General features: G+C 40.7%; 1 protein-coding gene across 1 annotated transcript in view; it reads left to right on the forward strand.

The window, feature by feature from the left end:
* Positions 1–17,639, forward strand: part of TMTC2 (transmembrane O-mannosyltransferase targeting cadherins 2) — a 182,277-nt gene that overhangs the window by 76,389 nt on the left and 88,249 nt on the right. Inside the window, exon 2 of the mRNA XM_053407294.1 lies at positions 1,008–1,578. Coding sequence (XP_053263269.1) covers positions 1,008–1,578 — 571 coding nt within the window. The remainder of the gene's footprint in view (positions 1–1,007; positions 1,579–17,639) is intronic.

Consider the following 17,639-nt stretch of genomic DNA (forward strand, 5'->3'; position numbering starts at 1 on the left):
CCACTCACCTCACAGAGTGTTTGTTGTGGGGGAGGAAGGGAAAGGAGAATGTTAGCCACTTTGAGACTCCTGAAGGGGAGTGAAAGGCGGGATATCAAATCCAAACTCTTCTTCTTCTTCTACATGTATGTGTATAAGCTCACTCCAGGAACAGATTCCTTTTATGCAAAAATAAACACACACAGAGAGAGATTCCATTTGTGTTTCATTTCAGCTGGTATGATACAGTAGCTGAGGAAACTGAGTTTATACCTATGCCATTACCTGTACGGAAGCTGCTATGGAAAAGATGGGGTTAGAAGGGACAAAATAAAACAGTCACTTTGAATTGATGGAACTGGCTACCAGCAAAACTTGACTTCAGGTCCCTGTGAAATCCATAATCTTTTAGCTGCCTATAGTTGGTCAAACATGGAATGCAGAATTATCTTTATTAGACAGATTTGTTGTGTCTGTCGAGGAATTTCTCTGTGGATTAAAAATTTGCATACATCTGGTAACTTTGTGTAGTTATTGCTAGTTCATGTCAGCAAATTTAATTCCATCATGTAAATTAAAATAGGTGTGCAAAAGGCCGGTTGGGGTTTTAGTTTGGAACTGGTAAGGAATTGCTAGTTTAAGCCACACTTTTTTTTGTCAGCTACTCATATTTCTTTTACGTTTTAATTATAACCCATCAACTCATAAGTGATTGCTTCTGGGTTAGACTCAGATGAATGTCATTGAAGGGTGTTTTAATTTAATGGATCCAGCATAACATCTGTTTCTAAGGTTTTAAAAGCCAATTTATATGGAAATTTATTGTAGCAAAAAGTCAATAGAAGAGATACTTCTAACACTGCTTGTACTGCAAAGTATGAAATTTTAAGAAGTGGAATAGCTCTGATATTACATATTTTTTGTGCTAATTTAGAAAAAGAAGAAGAGAGAATGTGCATATAATTTAGTAATCTTGACTGTAGTAGTCATGTAGTCTGATTCTTTCTCTGTTTGCTCTTATTTTTTAGCCGAGCTATCAAGACAAACCAGGATCTTCTTCCTGAAACACCATGGACTCAGATATTCTACAATGACTTCTGGGGCACTCTCCTTACTCACAGTGGGAGTCACAAGTCGTATCGACCTCTCTGTACGCTCTCTTTTCGAATTAACCATGCTATCGGAGGAATGGATCCTTGGAGCTACCACCTTGTAAATGTCCTCTTACATGCTGCAGTCACAGGTCTTTTCACAAATTTTTCCCGAATATTGTTTGGCGATGGATATTGGACCTTACTGGCTGGCTTGCTATTTGCTTCGCATCCCATCCATACTGAAGCGGTTGCAGGAATTGTAGGAAGGGCTGATATTGGAGCTTGCCTTTTCTTCCTGCTTTCCCTGGTCTGTTATACTAAACACTGCTGCACAAGGAACTACTCAGAAGGAACCTGGGGCTGGATCTTGGGTGCAGGGCTATGCGCCACCTGCAGCATGTTGTGGAAGGAGCAAGGAGTGACTGTTCTAGCAGTTTCAGCCGTTTACGACGTCTTTGTATTTCATAGGCTAAAAATGCACCAAATCATTCCTGCTGTCTATAAGGTAAGAACTGTGACTTGGATGTATCAGTTTCTGCACCACATTGATGAAGTGCGTTTATCTAAAAGAATAAAGAATCACTTAAATCCTGCCATATTTAAAAAACACACACAAATACCTTAAGGGACGCAGGTGGCGCTGTGGGTAAAAGCCTCAGTGCCTAGGGCTTGCCGATTGAAAGGTCGGCAGTTCGAATCCCCGCGGCGGGGTGCGCTCCCGTTGCTCGGTCCCAGCGCCTGCCAACCTAGCAGTTCGAAAGCACCCCCAGGTGCAAGTAGATAAATAGGGACTGCTTACTGGCGGGAAGGTAAACAGCGTTTCTGTGTGTGGCGCTGGTGCTGGCTCGCCAGATGCAGCTTTGTCACGCTGGCCACATGACCCGGAAGTGTCTCCGGACAGCGCTGGCCCCTGGCCTCTTAAGTGAGATGGGCGCACAACCCCAGAGTCTGTCAAGACTGGCCCGTACGGGCAGGGGTACCTTTACCTTTACCTTTAGAAATAGAATTCAATTCATTCCACAGTGGTTCTTCTTAAAGCTGGCATTTGGCATTTCCACCTTGCTGTGCTGTCCACTAAATGCTTCTTGGGCAAGTATTATTCCTGACTTGCTCTAACAGCTTCTTTTCCAATGATGGGGGGCGGGAGGCAGTAAAATGCACATTTTTTGCCCTGTAATAATTGACTTTATTAACCATTGATTCTATACAGCACTGGTTCCCAGTTAGCTCTGTACTGCAGACCCTTTGTTTTCCAAAGCCAAACCTTGGACCTCCTACTTTTGAAAATGTTGATATCTCTATGGTAGTTTTTGTCATGTGAAAGGTGCCATGGTCCCCTTGGGTGGTTACACAGACCCCCTGGGGTATACATATATGTCCTCTGTCTCATAGTGTCTTTGCATGTTCCTGTTTGATTTTAATCACGTGACTGGCCCAGAGTGCATTTACTTGTTCATGGCAACTTCACTGTGAGCAAGAACCATGGTTCTGCACAGTCATTTAATCAGCCCTAATGTGTGTTGTTATGGGACACGGGTGGCGCTGTGGGTTAAACCACAGAGCCTAGGACTTGCTGATCAAAAGGTTGGCGGTTTGAATCCCCACGACGGGGTGAGCTCCCGTTGCTCAGTCCCTGCTCCTGCCAACCTAGCAGTTTGAAAGCACGTCAAAGTGCAAGTAGATAAATAGGTACCGCTCCGGCGGGAAGGTAAACGGCGTTTCCGTGCACTGCTCTGGTTCACCAGAAGCGGCTTAATCATGCTGGCCACATGACCTGAAAGCTGTACGCCAGCTCCCTCGGCCAATAAAGCGAGATGAGCACTGCAACCCCAGAGTCGGTCACGACTGGACCTAATGATCAGGGGTCCCTTTACCTTAATGTGTGTTGTGGGGTGACATATTTAATCTTGAATTGTGAATACAGTGGAGCTCTCCTAGAGCTGCTTTGCAGTGGGTATGCTTGAAGCCACTCACTATGATGAAAAATGTTAAGCTGGCCAGAAAAATAGGCAGCTAGCCTTGTGCCTAAAGGTGATGTAACAGTCTTAAAAGAGATATGAAATGTTTTAAAAATGATTTTCTTACTTTTATTTTATTTTTTAAATATAAATTGAAAAGAACTGTGTTTGCACCTCAATATTGTGCAAGATTGGCTTGAAGGGTGTGTTGACTGGACTGAGGAAAATACTCTATATTGAAGCTTTCTTGAATAGCTTCCCCCAACTTCTACAAGTGTGTTAAGTAGACTGCTTGTGGTTAGATTGATTTGCCAGGTACATGTAACTTGTGTATCCCGTCATTCTGCATGTCAGCAGCGAGATCTGTACAAATTATACTAAAACATTAATGTGGAGCCAAAATTCAGCCAGGAAATGAGATTTGAAGAGGGTTGTAATTATAGAAACTATGCAAATTCAGAGGCCTAATTCTTTTGCAGTTGCAATTCCCAGCCTGAGAACAGGGCCATTAATCAACTTTGCAGATTGCACTATTCTGTCCAATTAGTACTACAAAGCTAATTTGAGCCTTTGTGCTCCGCCTTTGAAAAAGGTGGGGGAAAGATGAAGCAAATGGGGCAGAGGCCACAACAATATTTTGATTTAAAATGCATTGAAACTAGCTCTTTATTGGATATGTTATTAATTCAGCAGTGCTAAATGCCTAGCATTATATGTTCAAGTCACTGTTATAGAAATTATCTGATCTGAATGCACACCACGTAGTGTTAGGAAATGCTACCAAACAACATGCCATTATTATGAGTAGGTCAGGAACCATGCTTTCTGAAATGTGAATTGAAAAAAAGTTTCTTTCCTTATTATTATTTTAAATGGAAAATGTGTAATTCATACGGAATACGTTTCCAGTTATCTGTAACATTAAATGTGTCACAAATGTGATAATGCAGTCTGTTAATGTAATCTGGTGTTATACCCACAGTGTCATAGCATATTTAATGAAATTATATGGCAGCTAATTTTAGTTGTGGAAACCTAATGCTCTAAGAGTGACACAGCTAACACTTCACCTTAAGTTTGAACTGGAAAAAAAAAATCACACATTCACTTTGAACTAAATATTACTTCAAGTCTGCAGTTTCCTTCTTTTTTCTGCTACTCCAGAAGTTACATTTCTCAAAGCAAGTGTGTGTTTAAAAGTACAGAGTCAACTTTGCCTAATGAAACTCTGCAAGCTGGTATCAGAAAAGTAATCTAGAAATATCATTGCAATTTTCGAATACCTAGTTGAGTTGCAAGACTTGTAGCAGCAGCAAATTGGCTAGAGTGAAACAACGTGCTCAGCTCAGATATTTAGGATAGTATGTCATAATATGATAAATGAAATGTTTAACCTTATTCATTCATTCCCCCCCCCCGCCACATCACACCATACAGCTTTTCTGTCTGTTTTTAAAACTCAAACATTAATGACACAATAATCACTAAAGATCAAGCACCATTGTATAAAATCCCCATAGCATTTTGGTAAATTAGCTTTTTAAGAATGACATTGGGGATTTTTCAGTCTTCAATTGTGACTCTACCCATCGGTGCTCCTGAGCTCAAGGGGTTCCTTTGCAGCACTTAGGACAACACTCTGTAATCATAATTAGAAAACGACTGTGTCCTAGCAAAAATTAGTTCCTAACAACCTGCTATGTAGTAAATGATTGTTAGATTTAGAATGCAGCCTGACCTCTTGCCAATTTTGCTATCTACGCATAAGTGATTGGAGACAAATGTGCGCACACAAGTGCACTAAACTGTTAAACATGGCCTTTGTTTGTCTTGTGGATTCTTACACTTTGAAGGGCTAAATAAAAGATCGGGACCACAACTGATTACTCCCTTGTGGAGTCCCTTCATTCAGGGTTATTCAGCTGAGAATTAATTTATCCAGCATTTATATCTCATTATAAACGTGTGAAAGTCTGAACAAATATTTGCATTTGTTTGTGCTCTGCAGCTTCCTTTCTTCTAGAGAACAACAGGTGCTCTCTAAAAAACAAAGGCATGGTTGGTACTTAGGTCAAATGTCTGGAGCAGATTCTTTCACGATTCTTCATCTTTTACTACTACTGCTACTAATAAATTTTATTATTTATACCCCGCCCATCTGACTGGATTTCCCCAGCCACTCTGGGCAGTTTACATGAGTGGCAGTTCTCTACTCAGTAAACCAAAAGTTTGATAGGAAAAGAATGCAAGGATAGAGAAAGGGAGTGATAAAGAATTGGTATCTATAGTCTCAGTACAAATCTAGCACTGCAATTTCATAATCATGCTAAAGTAGTCAGAAAGGTTGTAGGCTGCTGTGGTCCCCTCCCTCTCAGTTAAATATCTTAGCAATGTGTCTGCACTATGGAACATGATTAGCACAAAAGGGTCCTAATTTAACCAAGTGAATCGGGTTTGCAGGAACCTGGTTCACATTAGCTATGGTTAATGTTGTCAATGCTGCAATACTACACCCTGGCTAAATATGACATGGTTAGGAAAGGGGGAAGTTAAGAAATTGCTTTCCAACTTTGGGACATAGATTAGACTCATTCTCATTCACCATCATTGCCATTTGGCCTGGAAACTTATTGTGAAAAATGGAGCAATGGAGAATTTTCAGGATTCCATTTAAGCCATATGGGAAGTCTCAGCTCTTTATTGTTACAGTTCTGGGCATTAAAGACATAAGAGGAAAGTTTTAGCAAGACTTTCTGGGGGAAACTATTCTGTTGTTGTAAGGCGAGAGGAAGTTCAGCAGAAACCAGGAATAGTTTTGGCTTGACAAATCCAGTTCAGCATGTCAAGTCAAATGTTACTCAAGTTGGCTTCTGAATACAATGTAGTTAAGAAGAGCCTCCTGGATCAGGCCAATGGCCCATCCAGTCCAGCATCCTGTTCTCATATTGTTCAACCAAATGCCCTTGAATGAAGCCCTTAAGCAGGATATGAGTACTCTCCCCTCGTTTGGTTTCCAGCAACTGGTATTCAGAAGCATTACTGCCACCAACTGTGAAGCCAGAGCATAAGCCAACATAGCTTTCAATGTTTCAGGTTGTTATGCATGATATACTATTGTAGTATAGTTATAGTGATACAAATGGCAATTACTGTAGATCGTTGATTTGTAGAAGGCAGGTATTACACAAAGACTCTCCTCCCTGAAAGAGAGGGGAGTGGTTGTGGGCGGGAGCCCGAGCACCGCCCAGCAGGGGGCGTCGCCCCCTGACTCCAGCTCACCTGGCTGGCGCTCACACCTCCCCCGATGGCCACCCAACCAGGTGCCGCGGAGGGGGCGTGTTCAGCAGCCTTTTGCTGCAGCGCCAGTCTCTCCCTGGCCTCATTCCTCTCCTCGTCCCGTCGTGAGTCACCCACCCTCCACTCCCTTTTAGTTAGGGCTTAGGTGATTGGCCTTGCTATGGACCTTAGGTTGGTCGCCCTGGTTGCCCGGGGGGCCTGGTAGGAGTTTTTCCATTTGGCATTAGGCTTTTTGGTTTTTTCGCCTACCTCATAGCAATCGTCACAACTTTTGTGGTATTGGTGGGTAGGTTAGGCATTGGAATAATGTGTTGTATGTCGAAGTGCTAGGTGTGGCCATCGCCTATGCCTTCAATTTTTAGGGGTATTCCGTTAAAGGAATCTGGCGGTCGTGTATTCTGTCTGATGCCTGCTTGGCGGGAGGCCATGGCACGACCCTCGGTGACAGCAGGGGTGAGCCTATAGTTGGATTAGCATCAACAGGCTCCACCTACTGGTGAATAAACCCACTTGTTTCGATCCAATGCCTAAGCCAATACCTTTTCATTGCTGTAATCAATAAAGTTGTGGCCTTTTCTAGCCCATCAACCTTATATCACTTGTCCTTGTGTCTTCATTTCACTTCGCGGGGGTCGGGTCATCGAACCACAACTGGAAGGAATAAATCTGTACAGAGCTGTGATGATTATTCCCCTCTTATTATCTATATTATTTATCTAAAATATTTCAATACCACCTCCTAAGGTGGTGAAGAATAAAGCCATCAAATACAAAGCAACAATTCAAAGTACCATATCAAAATGGTAATAACTGACCATTCAACTGATATCAAAGAGCAGGGAAAGTTGGAGCAAATAGAAATATTTTAACACCTGGTGAAAACTCACCAACTTAAGTGTCTGGTGTATTTCCGTGGGAAGCTCATTGCATACTTGGGAGCCACTGTGCTGAAATGCCACCTTGCAAGGTTCCACGAGACAAAGCTCTGAAGGTTGTGTGGCATAATATCCTGGTGAAGAAGGAGGTCCATAGTGGAAAAGGAGTGGGGAACTTCAATCCCAAGCAATCTAGACCTTTTTATCTGGCTAACACCACTCTCTCAAATCCACACATGTACTTTCCTCTAGTGCTTTTGCTAGCTGGAACATACTCCTGAAACATAATGCCTGTTGCATTATGTGTATAGATTGTGTATAGAAACTGCTTGCTTTTTGAATGGCCAGAATGTTATCTACTTTACAAGACCCATTGTTCCACCCACTGTTTGTCTCTTGCCCTTCCCACCACCTGGGAAGAAAGTTTCTCCATCACTGGGTTTCAGTTTCAAAATCAGTCACAAAAGTGACGCAGAAGACCCCTATTTTTGGTAGTCGATATGGTATGAAATGCCATCCTGACCCATGGATTTCGTGCTCTGACCACACAGAGTTGATTACTAGAAAGTGAGCATGTTCTGTTGTGGTTGCCCCAATTGTGAAACATCTGCACCCAACATTTCACCGACATCTGTTTTATATAGTTTAAATGAGCAGTGAAGTTTATTTTAGCACTGCTTTTGCGATTTAATTGTTATGCTGTTCATTTTATCCTTTGATTTTAGCTAGTTCATATTTTGTATTTTTGCTGTGTTTCAGTGCTGTATGAGTTTCTTTGTTTTGAAGAAAGCCTTTCATTTTTTTCTGTAGAGTTAGGTTTTCTTTTGGGTTTAGATTGCATTTTTTCCTGTTCTGTGTATTTTATTGACATTTTATGTAAGCTGTTTCTTACTCACCCTCTCTTCTATAGACATAGTTTTAGATAGGATTTATGTCAGCTCTAAAACCCTATCTCATTAAGTTAACAAGAATTATAGAATACATTGTTTATCATATACAATAGTAATCAAATCTTGAAATGAGTTAAAATGGTTCCACTGGAAAGTAATCAGCTTATTCTGTGAAGGGAATATTAATATTTTCTATTACACATTTGCCCTTTATGACAAGGCATAAGCATAATGTTGTCAGAAACTCAAACCTTAAGAAGCAAAGAAGCAAAATCATTTGAATGTCCTCTAGAGTTTCCCTAGGGTGCAATTATTCTTTGAGGCATGAGGTGAGAATATAAGTTTTCATGGGGATTTGTACAGATGGTGTTAAAGGTTGCTTGTCATGTTGACTTTACATGCCAATTGCCAACTTCAAGAACACTATGGCTTATTCTCAGGCACATCTATTCTTCAGGGTATTGGTGGACTTGTCACATGCATTCAGATGAATTTCTCCCCTTCTCAATAGATGTTGCCTTTTAGATGACTGACACAAAATGTTGCATGAAAGGACAACCTTAAGAAAACCCAAATTTGACACAAATTAGTCCAAACTATATTTGGGAGATTCTTTCTAGAAAGAGGTATTTGGCAACTAGTTTATATATTTCACATAAAAATCTTTATAGCTAGACTCTGGATTGTTTTAAGTGGTGTTAGTGTGTGTTAGAGTAGATGGTGGATGATCTTTTTTAAAAAAAATCTTGACCTTTCTCAACAGTCTGACCCAATCTGACACTTCTAAGCTTGATTGTGGGTTAGCATGCAACTCCCAGTTGTATTCTGCACTTTTGTGGATTTTGCGGTGCGGTTTCAGTGTGCTCACGTAAAAATGGCTTTGTAAGGAATTTTGTGTCAGCAGTTTGCAGTTGCATAGTGGCCTGGAAGGTTCCTGTGACCTTGCTTTCTAAAGTTAATCTCTATGACTCTAAAGAGCACCAGATGGTTTCTCTATGCTCTGCTGGGTTCTGAGCCCTGCGATGAAGATAAAGGACAGGAGTGCTCTGGAGTTCTTGCACTAATACCTATTTGTGTTTCTGATTTAGCCTGTTTACCACTTCTCTTGAATGGCTGTATGGTTTCCACTCATGCCTGTTTCCGGTCTGCCTTCAAATGAACAGGTTATACAGAACAGTCAGGTTGCTGCAATGCTGCAGGCATGCACCCACTTAAACATAATTAAGCCAATTGTCTTCCTCAATGTCCTAAGATGTGGTGATCTAAAAAAAGAAGAAGAAGTAGTAGTCCAGGGCAATATCTGTTTTATGTTAATTGCTTAATTGTACTAGAGGTCAAAAATCAGCAGACCTGTCATGGCATGCATAGCAGGTGTTCCATTATGTTGGCTATGATGGACGTAACCAACGTGGTGCTCTTAGAACGTTGCTGGACACCTGCACTCACTACTCCCAGCAATGGTCAGGAATGATGGGAGTTGTCTTCCAGCAACATATGGTGGCCTCTCCCTAGGTTATGGTGATTCCTGTGAGTTTATGCTCATTTTCATCCCTTAGCCAGTAATGGGAGTACTGAATCCATGCCAGGCAAGTATGATTGCTGGCTGTGAAATTTATTGTAGCGATCTATTCAGTTTCTGAGTCTTAGCAATATTTTTTTATCTGTTACATCCTATGTGTGTTTGAATTAGGATCTGTGCTACGTGTGCCACAGTTATAGTAACAAAAAGTTATTATTTTTTACTGTTGCACAAGTAGAAAAGTTTATATTCAGATTAATATCCAGCAGCAATTCAGATTTCATTGATGCTGTTAGCTCTTTCCTTGCTGGCATTTTCAGAAGTTGACCTGTGGAAGTTGGAACATCTGATAAAACACCACACATCTTTTCCCAGCAGGCTTGCAAATGTTGAAAACCTATCCAGGGAATGATGGACAGCTTGATGAAAGTACTTCAGCTGGAGCACGATGCCTAAATGAGGCAGAATTCCCATTAGACACATACCTTTAGGAGCTAATACAATTACTGCAGTTTGTGGCGCAAGTTGTCTAATCTCATGAGTTTGGCTATTAGCAAAGAGGGGTGGATGCACAATGTCCTTAAGAGTGGCAGCATTGTCAGCGTAATTTAGCACACACCGATGAGCTGCAGTAATTGCAAAAGACCATGTCAGGTCAGAGTCATTGCTCTAGATCATTAAAGTGAGTTGGTTTTACACTAGCCATCCGTTAACTGATTACAGCATATAATTATTACAAAAAGCTGAAACATAGGCAGATGTAGTGGTTCTGACATCACTGCGGAATTTAACTGGCGAATTGATGCAAGGTTAAATTATCTTCCATCCCTATCATGCTGCGGCACACCTAACAAGATGAACTATGTTAAGGGTTGTAGGTTGCATGAAAATAGATTCAGCTGTTAGTCATTGTCTTGCTTTTATTGATTAGCTCAAGATGTCAATCTGACAATATATTCCATGTGATTTATTATACGCTGGTAACATTAGTGCATAATCTTTCAGCATATATTGTCTGGAGTAAATGATGCATTCTTTATTCAGATTGTGGGTTTGTGTCTTACGTTGATCCTAGAAGATGAATAGAAAAATCTATGAATCTATAATATCAGTCAGTTGTGGCTTACAGGGTGTGACTAGTATTTTTTTTTTAAATAGCCTTTTAAGATCAGTGTTTCAAGAGACACCATATTTGAAAGGTATTTTTTGCTTTCCTGGAATGGTATGATAATTTGAACAAACTGATAAAAGAGGACCCTTTTAAGCCAGTTTAATATAGTTATAATAAATTTATTGCAATACATGTATCATTCAGATAAGCAAATTGCCAAATGCTAAAATGAAGTCTGTCTGTGGATGAATTTAAACACAGGGTAAGATAATGTTGGGATAACAATGGAAATCACTGGATAAGCCAACTAATGTTTCTCATGTCATTATATATGATGAAAATCTACCATGCTATTAGATAGGAAATAAAAGTATGAGCAAATGTACTTCCTCTCTGTTAATGTACTCATTTGCAACCCGTTTTGCATATCTTCATAATCCTATCCATATGTCCACATATGCCCATTCTACCTGAAGCTGAGAGTGAGCAGGGATTGACTGCTAGTGTAAGTTATCAGGAGAAAAACATCACTGATTCCCAGAAAACGAAAACGAACCATTCTTCACATGCACTTGGCTTTTCAGTTGGAATATTTCCTTAAGTAAGAGTTTCCCCAAAACTAGTCTTTTTCAGTGTGAAAATTAGAAATGCTTTCCTGAGAATTTTCAAGGGCAGGACACCAGTTATTGCCTGGAATCCTGGGAATCTTGGAAATCTCCCAGCTTCATTCACAAGAGATAAGGATATTCTTGGTGCGCATATACAGGAATGTCACTGTTGCAGACTTCACTAGATAGTGGAAGTAATTACCATGAGTAGCCACCTGTGCTGTGTGAGAGGCAGCTGGTCAGTGCTATAACTTCAGTCAGGTGTCAGTCGGAAGCCCACACCACCTGTTAATTACCCTTTCCCCTTGTCGGTCTCCTTTGTCTGTCCTCTAAATAGAGAAACACAGATGTTTGTGTACATTTTAATTAAGTGCAGACCTAGTATTAAGTGCCATGGTTTAAGATGCCCACTTTTATTTTGAGAAGAATGTGCTGCCACCTGTGCAAGCAGAAAATCTAAATATACCACAATTTACATTTATTATACTTGGATATTCAAGACTCTAACACTATTGCTAATTAGCATTTAGATGGTTCCTAGGTAGTAATTTTGTGTGCCCCTCTCTTATTTCAAGTAACTTCTGACTCTCCCTTTTTTTGGTAACTTTATGCCATCTATCTATCTATCTATCTATCTATCATCTATCTATCTATCATCATCATCTATCTATCTATCTATCTATCATCTATCATCATCTCACCCCTAGAATCCTGGATTATCTCCTTTAATGCTGACAGGAAACTTGCTGATCACAATGCATTTATAGATTTTAAAAGAAATAATTTGAACCAAGCCAGCTGGTAGGATGGGAAATTAGAACAGCATATCAGAAAATGCATTCTGAAATGGAATATATAGTGGCTTTGCTTTGATTGGTGAGAGGAAATTGGATGACCTTTTGTATGGGGTGGGCCAGAGGGAATGTGACCCTTCTAGCTTTACCTGGTTCCGTGGCTTTTGATACCATCAACCATGGTATCATGCTGGACTGTCTCTGCAGGTTTGGAACAAGAGGCAGGAGTTCCATTCCTGCCTATGAGACTTGTATCTGAGAGTATCATTGGGTGACTGCATTTTGACCCTCTGGAAGTTATGCTGTGAGGTGCCACAAGGCTCCATCTTATTTCCCCCACTATTGTTTAACATCTATATGAAGTGATAGGGAATGGCCACTAGGGAATGGATTTGGGGCGGAGTGTCATCAGTATGCATATGATACCCAGCTCTGTTCCTCTGTTACAGTTGAGCTGAGTATGGCTGTGCATGTTCTGAATTGGTGCTTCAATGAGTGGTGGACTGGATAAGAGCCAATAAGTTGAAATTAGAAACTGAAGCCTAATAAGATGGAGGGGCTGTGATATCTCTTCTGAAAGAACAGGCTGTCAATTTGCTATCAAGCTCAAAATTTGGAACCTGTATATACCTTTCCCCAATATACTCCTGCCTGTATGTTGAGGTTTTCAGATGAAGCCTGTCTGGTCTGCTGAGGTCAACTTTGTAGCAACTGGAGGGAGGGCCTTGTCCATTGTGGCTCCCCCTCTGTGGCTCCTTATCTGTGGGAACACCTTCCCACAAAAAAGAAAAAAGAAAAAAAGAAATCCCAGCTTTGGGAAGCAATGTAAGATTATACTATGGGGACACAGTGGTCTTCAGTCACACTCAAATATGGTTTTGAGAGTTTTCCCTCTTGAATTTCTTGGTAGTAGCTATTTTTGTTTGTATTGTTGCTGTATAATGTTGACATGCAGTGCAGTTTTACAGTAGAAGTACTTGCGCACTGTTCACATTTTTTTGTTTACATGGATAAGTTCTAAATTTGGAGAGTCTCGCTCATTATTGAGTTCTCTTTGTCCCTCATGTAGGTTTTGAAGCTATGTAATATTGTCTTCAGTATGTTGCAGGATTTATTAAACCAGGTTGTTGAATCAAAATAAACAATTTCCTGTTATATTATGACCTTGGGAAGGGAAGAGAATGTTTCTAAGTTATAGCAATAGAAGGAGCAGTGGTTCATACATAGCAAATTCACTATAAATGAAGCAAAGCAAAAAATCACAGAGAATATCATTAGAATATCCTGGGGCACAGACAGAACTTTCTCTGTCAAGGTGTGTTTCCCCACAGCCCTGCTTTCCACCCAGTGCCATAAATCATGACTGAAACTGTGTGTTTCTAGATGCCAATATTTTACAACATCCAGAGTGTTCTTTCTGCTTCATCTGGGATGCTGGATAATGCTTCAAAATACATATTAGGGCAACAAAAAAGGTAAAGGTAAGGTACAGGACCCCTGGACGGTTATGTCCAGTCAAAGGCGACAATGGTGCTCATCTTGCTTTCAGGCCGAGGGCGCCGGCATTTGTCCGCAGGCAGCTTTCCGAGTTTACCTTTTATTAGGGCAATATCTTTATCAGGCCTACCAAAATGTCAGAAAATAGAAATTCCAGGTTCCGCAGAACTCTTCATCAGGCTCAGTGATGCAGAACCCAAGGAAGCAGAGCTGAGTAAGAACTGCTTTTTTTTTTTTTGAAAGGGCTTCTTTGAGAGTTTACTAGCTTCTCCAACATTCTGTCGTAAGATTATTGCCAAATACAGACATGACTTGAGCAATATAGCCCTTTCTCTCTCTTCCTTACTGCATTTTTCTTTAACCATCTAGCCTGGGGAAAAGGTCGAGGGAGCTTGAAAGTTTGCACATAGTTTTATGTCATTTTGGTTGGTCTAATAATGGCATTACTCTAATAGGTAATTTTGATTTTTTTTATGTGAGCCACTGTGGCTACTTTTTACTTTTCAAGAGTAATATTTGGTTCTATATCTGTAAACAATCTCTTGGGGGAAATGCGATATATGTTTGGATATGCTAGCTACCATGAAAATATCGACTTACCCACTCAGTCCTTTTCTGAGGATATGCCTTAACTTCATATGACTCTTGAGCTCTTCCCATAGGCGGGAAGTTTAACAAATGAGCAGAGCAGTACAATGTAGTTATTTCTTAGGGTAGGGCTTACCATTAGCTGTGTTGGTAGTACACTGTTGTGGCTGCTGCCACTGTGAATGACAGCAGTAGGAATTGTACTGGCAGCTTGGCTGCCATTTTGCAGCATCCGCAATGGCCTGGAGTTGTTCCAAGGCATTTGGGGCAGGGGCAATGATTTTTGCCACAAAACAGGGAGTGGATATATGGGGGGGGGAATTCTGTGAAACTTTTTTTTTTTTTAAGGTGGTGTGAGAAAAAGAAAAATCTTGGAATATTTCTCAGAAAAGTGTCTCCTGGGAAATCTCTGCTCAGGTCCACCCGAGGAAGAGTACATGGGTGACCCCAGCTATGTCCCATGGGTCAGATACCATGAGAAAATTCTCTTGGAAGGGAGCCAAAGCACATGTTTTGAGAGGTAGAGTTGTTTTCGAGTCAATATGATCTCATGCAGGCATTTTAAAAATGGGTGCATTCTGTAGTTTCAAAATGAAAACATAAGGAGTGCCCTCTTCTAGGTCAGATGCCATGACCTTCCTAGCAGCTTGGCTGCTAACTGATTTTTAGCATCACAAGTATTGGAAAAGATCTTCTCTTCTCCCCTCTGCTTCTCAGCTCGCTCTTACAACCTTTTGCTTCCTATGCAAGCTTTCCAACTCAGTCCCATGTTTGTGTATACGTACAAGACTTCTTTGTCATAAAAGTCAATGCACCAAACTATTCAGGGTGCTGCTTTCCATTTAGTTGGCCAATTACACTCTTGCTGTACCTTAGTTCCCCTTTGGGAACACGAGACAGCACAACATAGTCCTGTCTGTCCCTTGGAGTTCACTTTCTTGAACCAAACACATCTCAGGTCATTAGTGTCATTGGCCAGGCCATTCTGAGTGGTGGCAATGTGGGATTTTGATTGTCTGCTTAAACTGGGGTTAGTATCTTTTCCTTCCTATGTTTTTTTCTCAATTCCCCATGCTTTATTGGATCGTGAATGTTTTTTTAGTAAGTGCTTTAGATATCTGCAAAAGAACAACCAGTCCAAAGTAAATATGCACTATAAAATTATTGTTTTTCTAGGGAAATATAAATGCCAGTGTTTAGAATGTTGTCTCTGCATTTTATTTTTCTGGGAACCCCTCCTGGGTGAAAGAATGAAGGATACTGGCATTTTTAATGAACTGTAGAGCTACTTATCTGCCCTCAGGCTGACTGCTGGCAACCTAGCAGCCATCTTTTCAGCCTTTCCTTTCCTCTAGAGCCGACATATTTCGATCTATTCCTGAACTATCCTAAATTAGGACATTACATTGGTATGAGGTAGTGAGTTTACAGTGTAGGCACCCTGAGCATTGGAAGACTCAAAACTAACTTGTGCATAATGAAAATGGTATTTTGATCAAAGGGTTTTTTTTAAATGGGTGGTGTTGGTGTGAGTTTTAAGTTAAGGAATGGGATGTGTGTCAAATTCTCAAAGCCAAGATAGCACTGATCTTCACAACCAAGATTAAAAGCTTTTGGCCCATCCCTCTGTACAAACTTAGTCTGAAGCTGCACATCTAAATACAGGTGGTAGAATGAACGGTGTCACTATAGATTGCAGATGAGAGCTCCTTTGCATTTTACTTTTGAAATACAAACTCAGGTAGAAACCTAGCACATCATTGATAAGGCTGGGGCAGAACTTTTCTCCTCACTGCACTAATTAGCTTTGCTTTTAAGATGGGAAAGGTGTCTAAATGTCCCCAGCACTGCTACTATCACCATATGTCCTGAAACTGGTACACTTCAGGACTTTAACCAGCTCATTCTGCTGAAACCAGTCCTGATTCAGGGTTATTACAAAGGATAACTTCCTGTTGTTAACTTCATGGGTTGACATTTGTGTTCAAAAATTTTGCCTCTGATATTAATACATCTAAAGGCATAAGATTAATTACATGAAAGTGTATTTCAACATTTCTGTAAGGCGCTGCCCTTTTCTCTTTTTTTGGAAATTCTGCTGCAACAGCTTTTCAACAGTAAGTAGCATGGTTTCACTAAAATAAATACGAGGGTGTTTTTGCTACTGGAAATGACATAGCTGCAACATACATTTCTCACTTTTGAATGTTTATTTCTCTTTGCTGCCTTTAGGAATTTAGAGAGTGCAAAAGCTTGGGACAAATTTTGTGTAAACATTCATGTATCTGCACTGGGGGACTAGCTATGCAGGGCATTTTCACAGCATCTCTTATACTGCCTCTCATACTGAGACCTCCGGGTATAGCGTGGTATATAAATTCATTTAATCAATCAATCATGCAAAATTCATTTGAGGCCTCTGTTTCCATAACAGGATCCTTGTATGTCTTCATGCACGTGCAAGTCATATGGTTGTGATGCATATGATCCCCTCCCCTGGGGGGTTGCTCAGCCTTTGCAAAGTAATCGCACTGAGCCTTTATTGCTAACAATAAACACCTTTTGTTTTCTCACTGCCGCATGGAAATTTCCTTCAGCCTCAAACGTTGATTTTTGCAACAGTTGCACTTTGCTAATGGGTACTACCTGTACAGTACTGATGAGAATGTGGAAGCTGTAGTTCAGCAAGATCTGGAGGGCCAAAGGTTCTCCACACTTGATCTAGCTTGATCTAACTGGCAGCATGTTTTCAGAATCTGGGACAGAAACTTTTCTCGTCACCTGCTGCCTGATCCTTTCAAGTGGAGAGGCATGGAATTGAACCTGGTGCCAGATACATGCAAGCTACTGCCCCATAATTAGTATTATGCAATCGTTAAATATATTTGGTCTTCATCAAAGCGGCAGAGGCACTAGCATTGCTTGTCTTTGTGGGGAGGCATTTACCGGTACATAGCAGACAACTGAAAAAGTGACAAAAGTATTTATACAACATTTCAATTCGCACATTATTTATTTATTTTTTTAAAATCTGGGAGTATATTTGCATTACTGTAACGATGTGTTGTCGTGGTGGGTTGAAATTCATGGTGTAAGGTTTGCCACAATAAAGACTGAAGCTGCAGGCAGTGGCAACTGAAGCCAGAGATTCCCATTCATCTTACTTTGGCAAGATCTAGTAAAGGTGAAGCCAGGTAGGCAGACAGTTGGGTGTTCCAGATCTGCAGGACTTAAACAGCTCCTGGAGCAGAGCTGAATCGCACATTCGCAAATATCCCGAAAAGTGCCTTGGGCACTGGTTATCCTCAGTTATGAATAGATTCCTTGACATTTATCCTCATAAGGACCAATATGAATTGATCCTGAAATGGAGGATTCTGAACAGAAGTGCCCTGGAGATCTCTTGCTGAACCATTGTATTTAAAATAA

Source organism: Podarcis raffonei, chromosome 10, assembly GCF_027172205.1.
Source record: "Podarcis raffonei isolate rPodRaf1 chromosome 10, rPodRaf1.pri, whole genome shotgun sequence".
NCBI classification, from domain to species: Eukaryota; Metazoa; Chordata; class Lepidosauria; order Squamata; family Lacertidae; genus Podarcis; species Podarcis raffonei.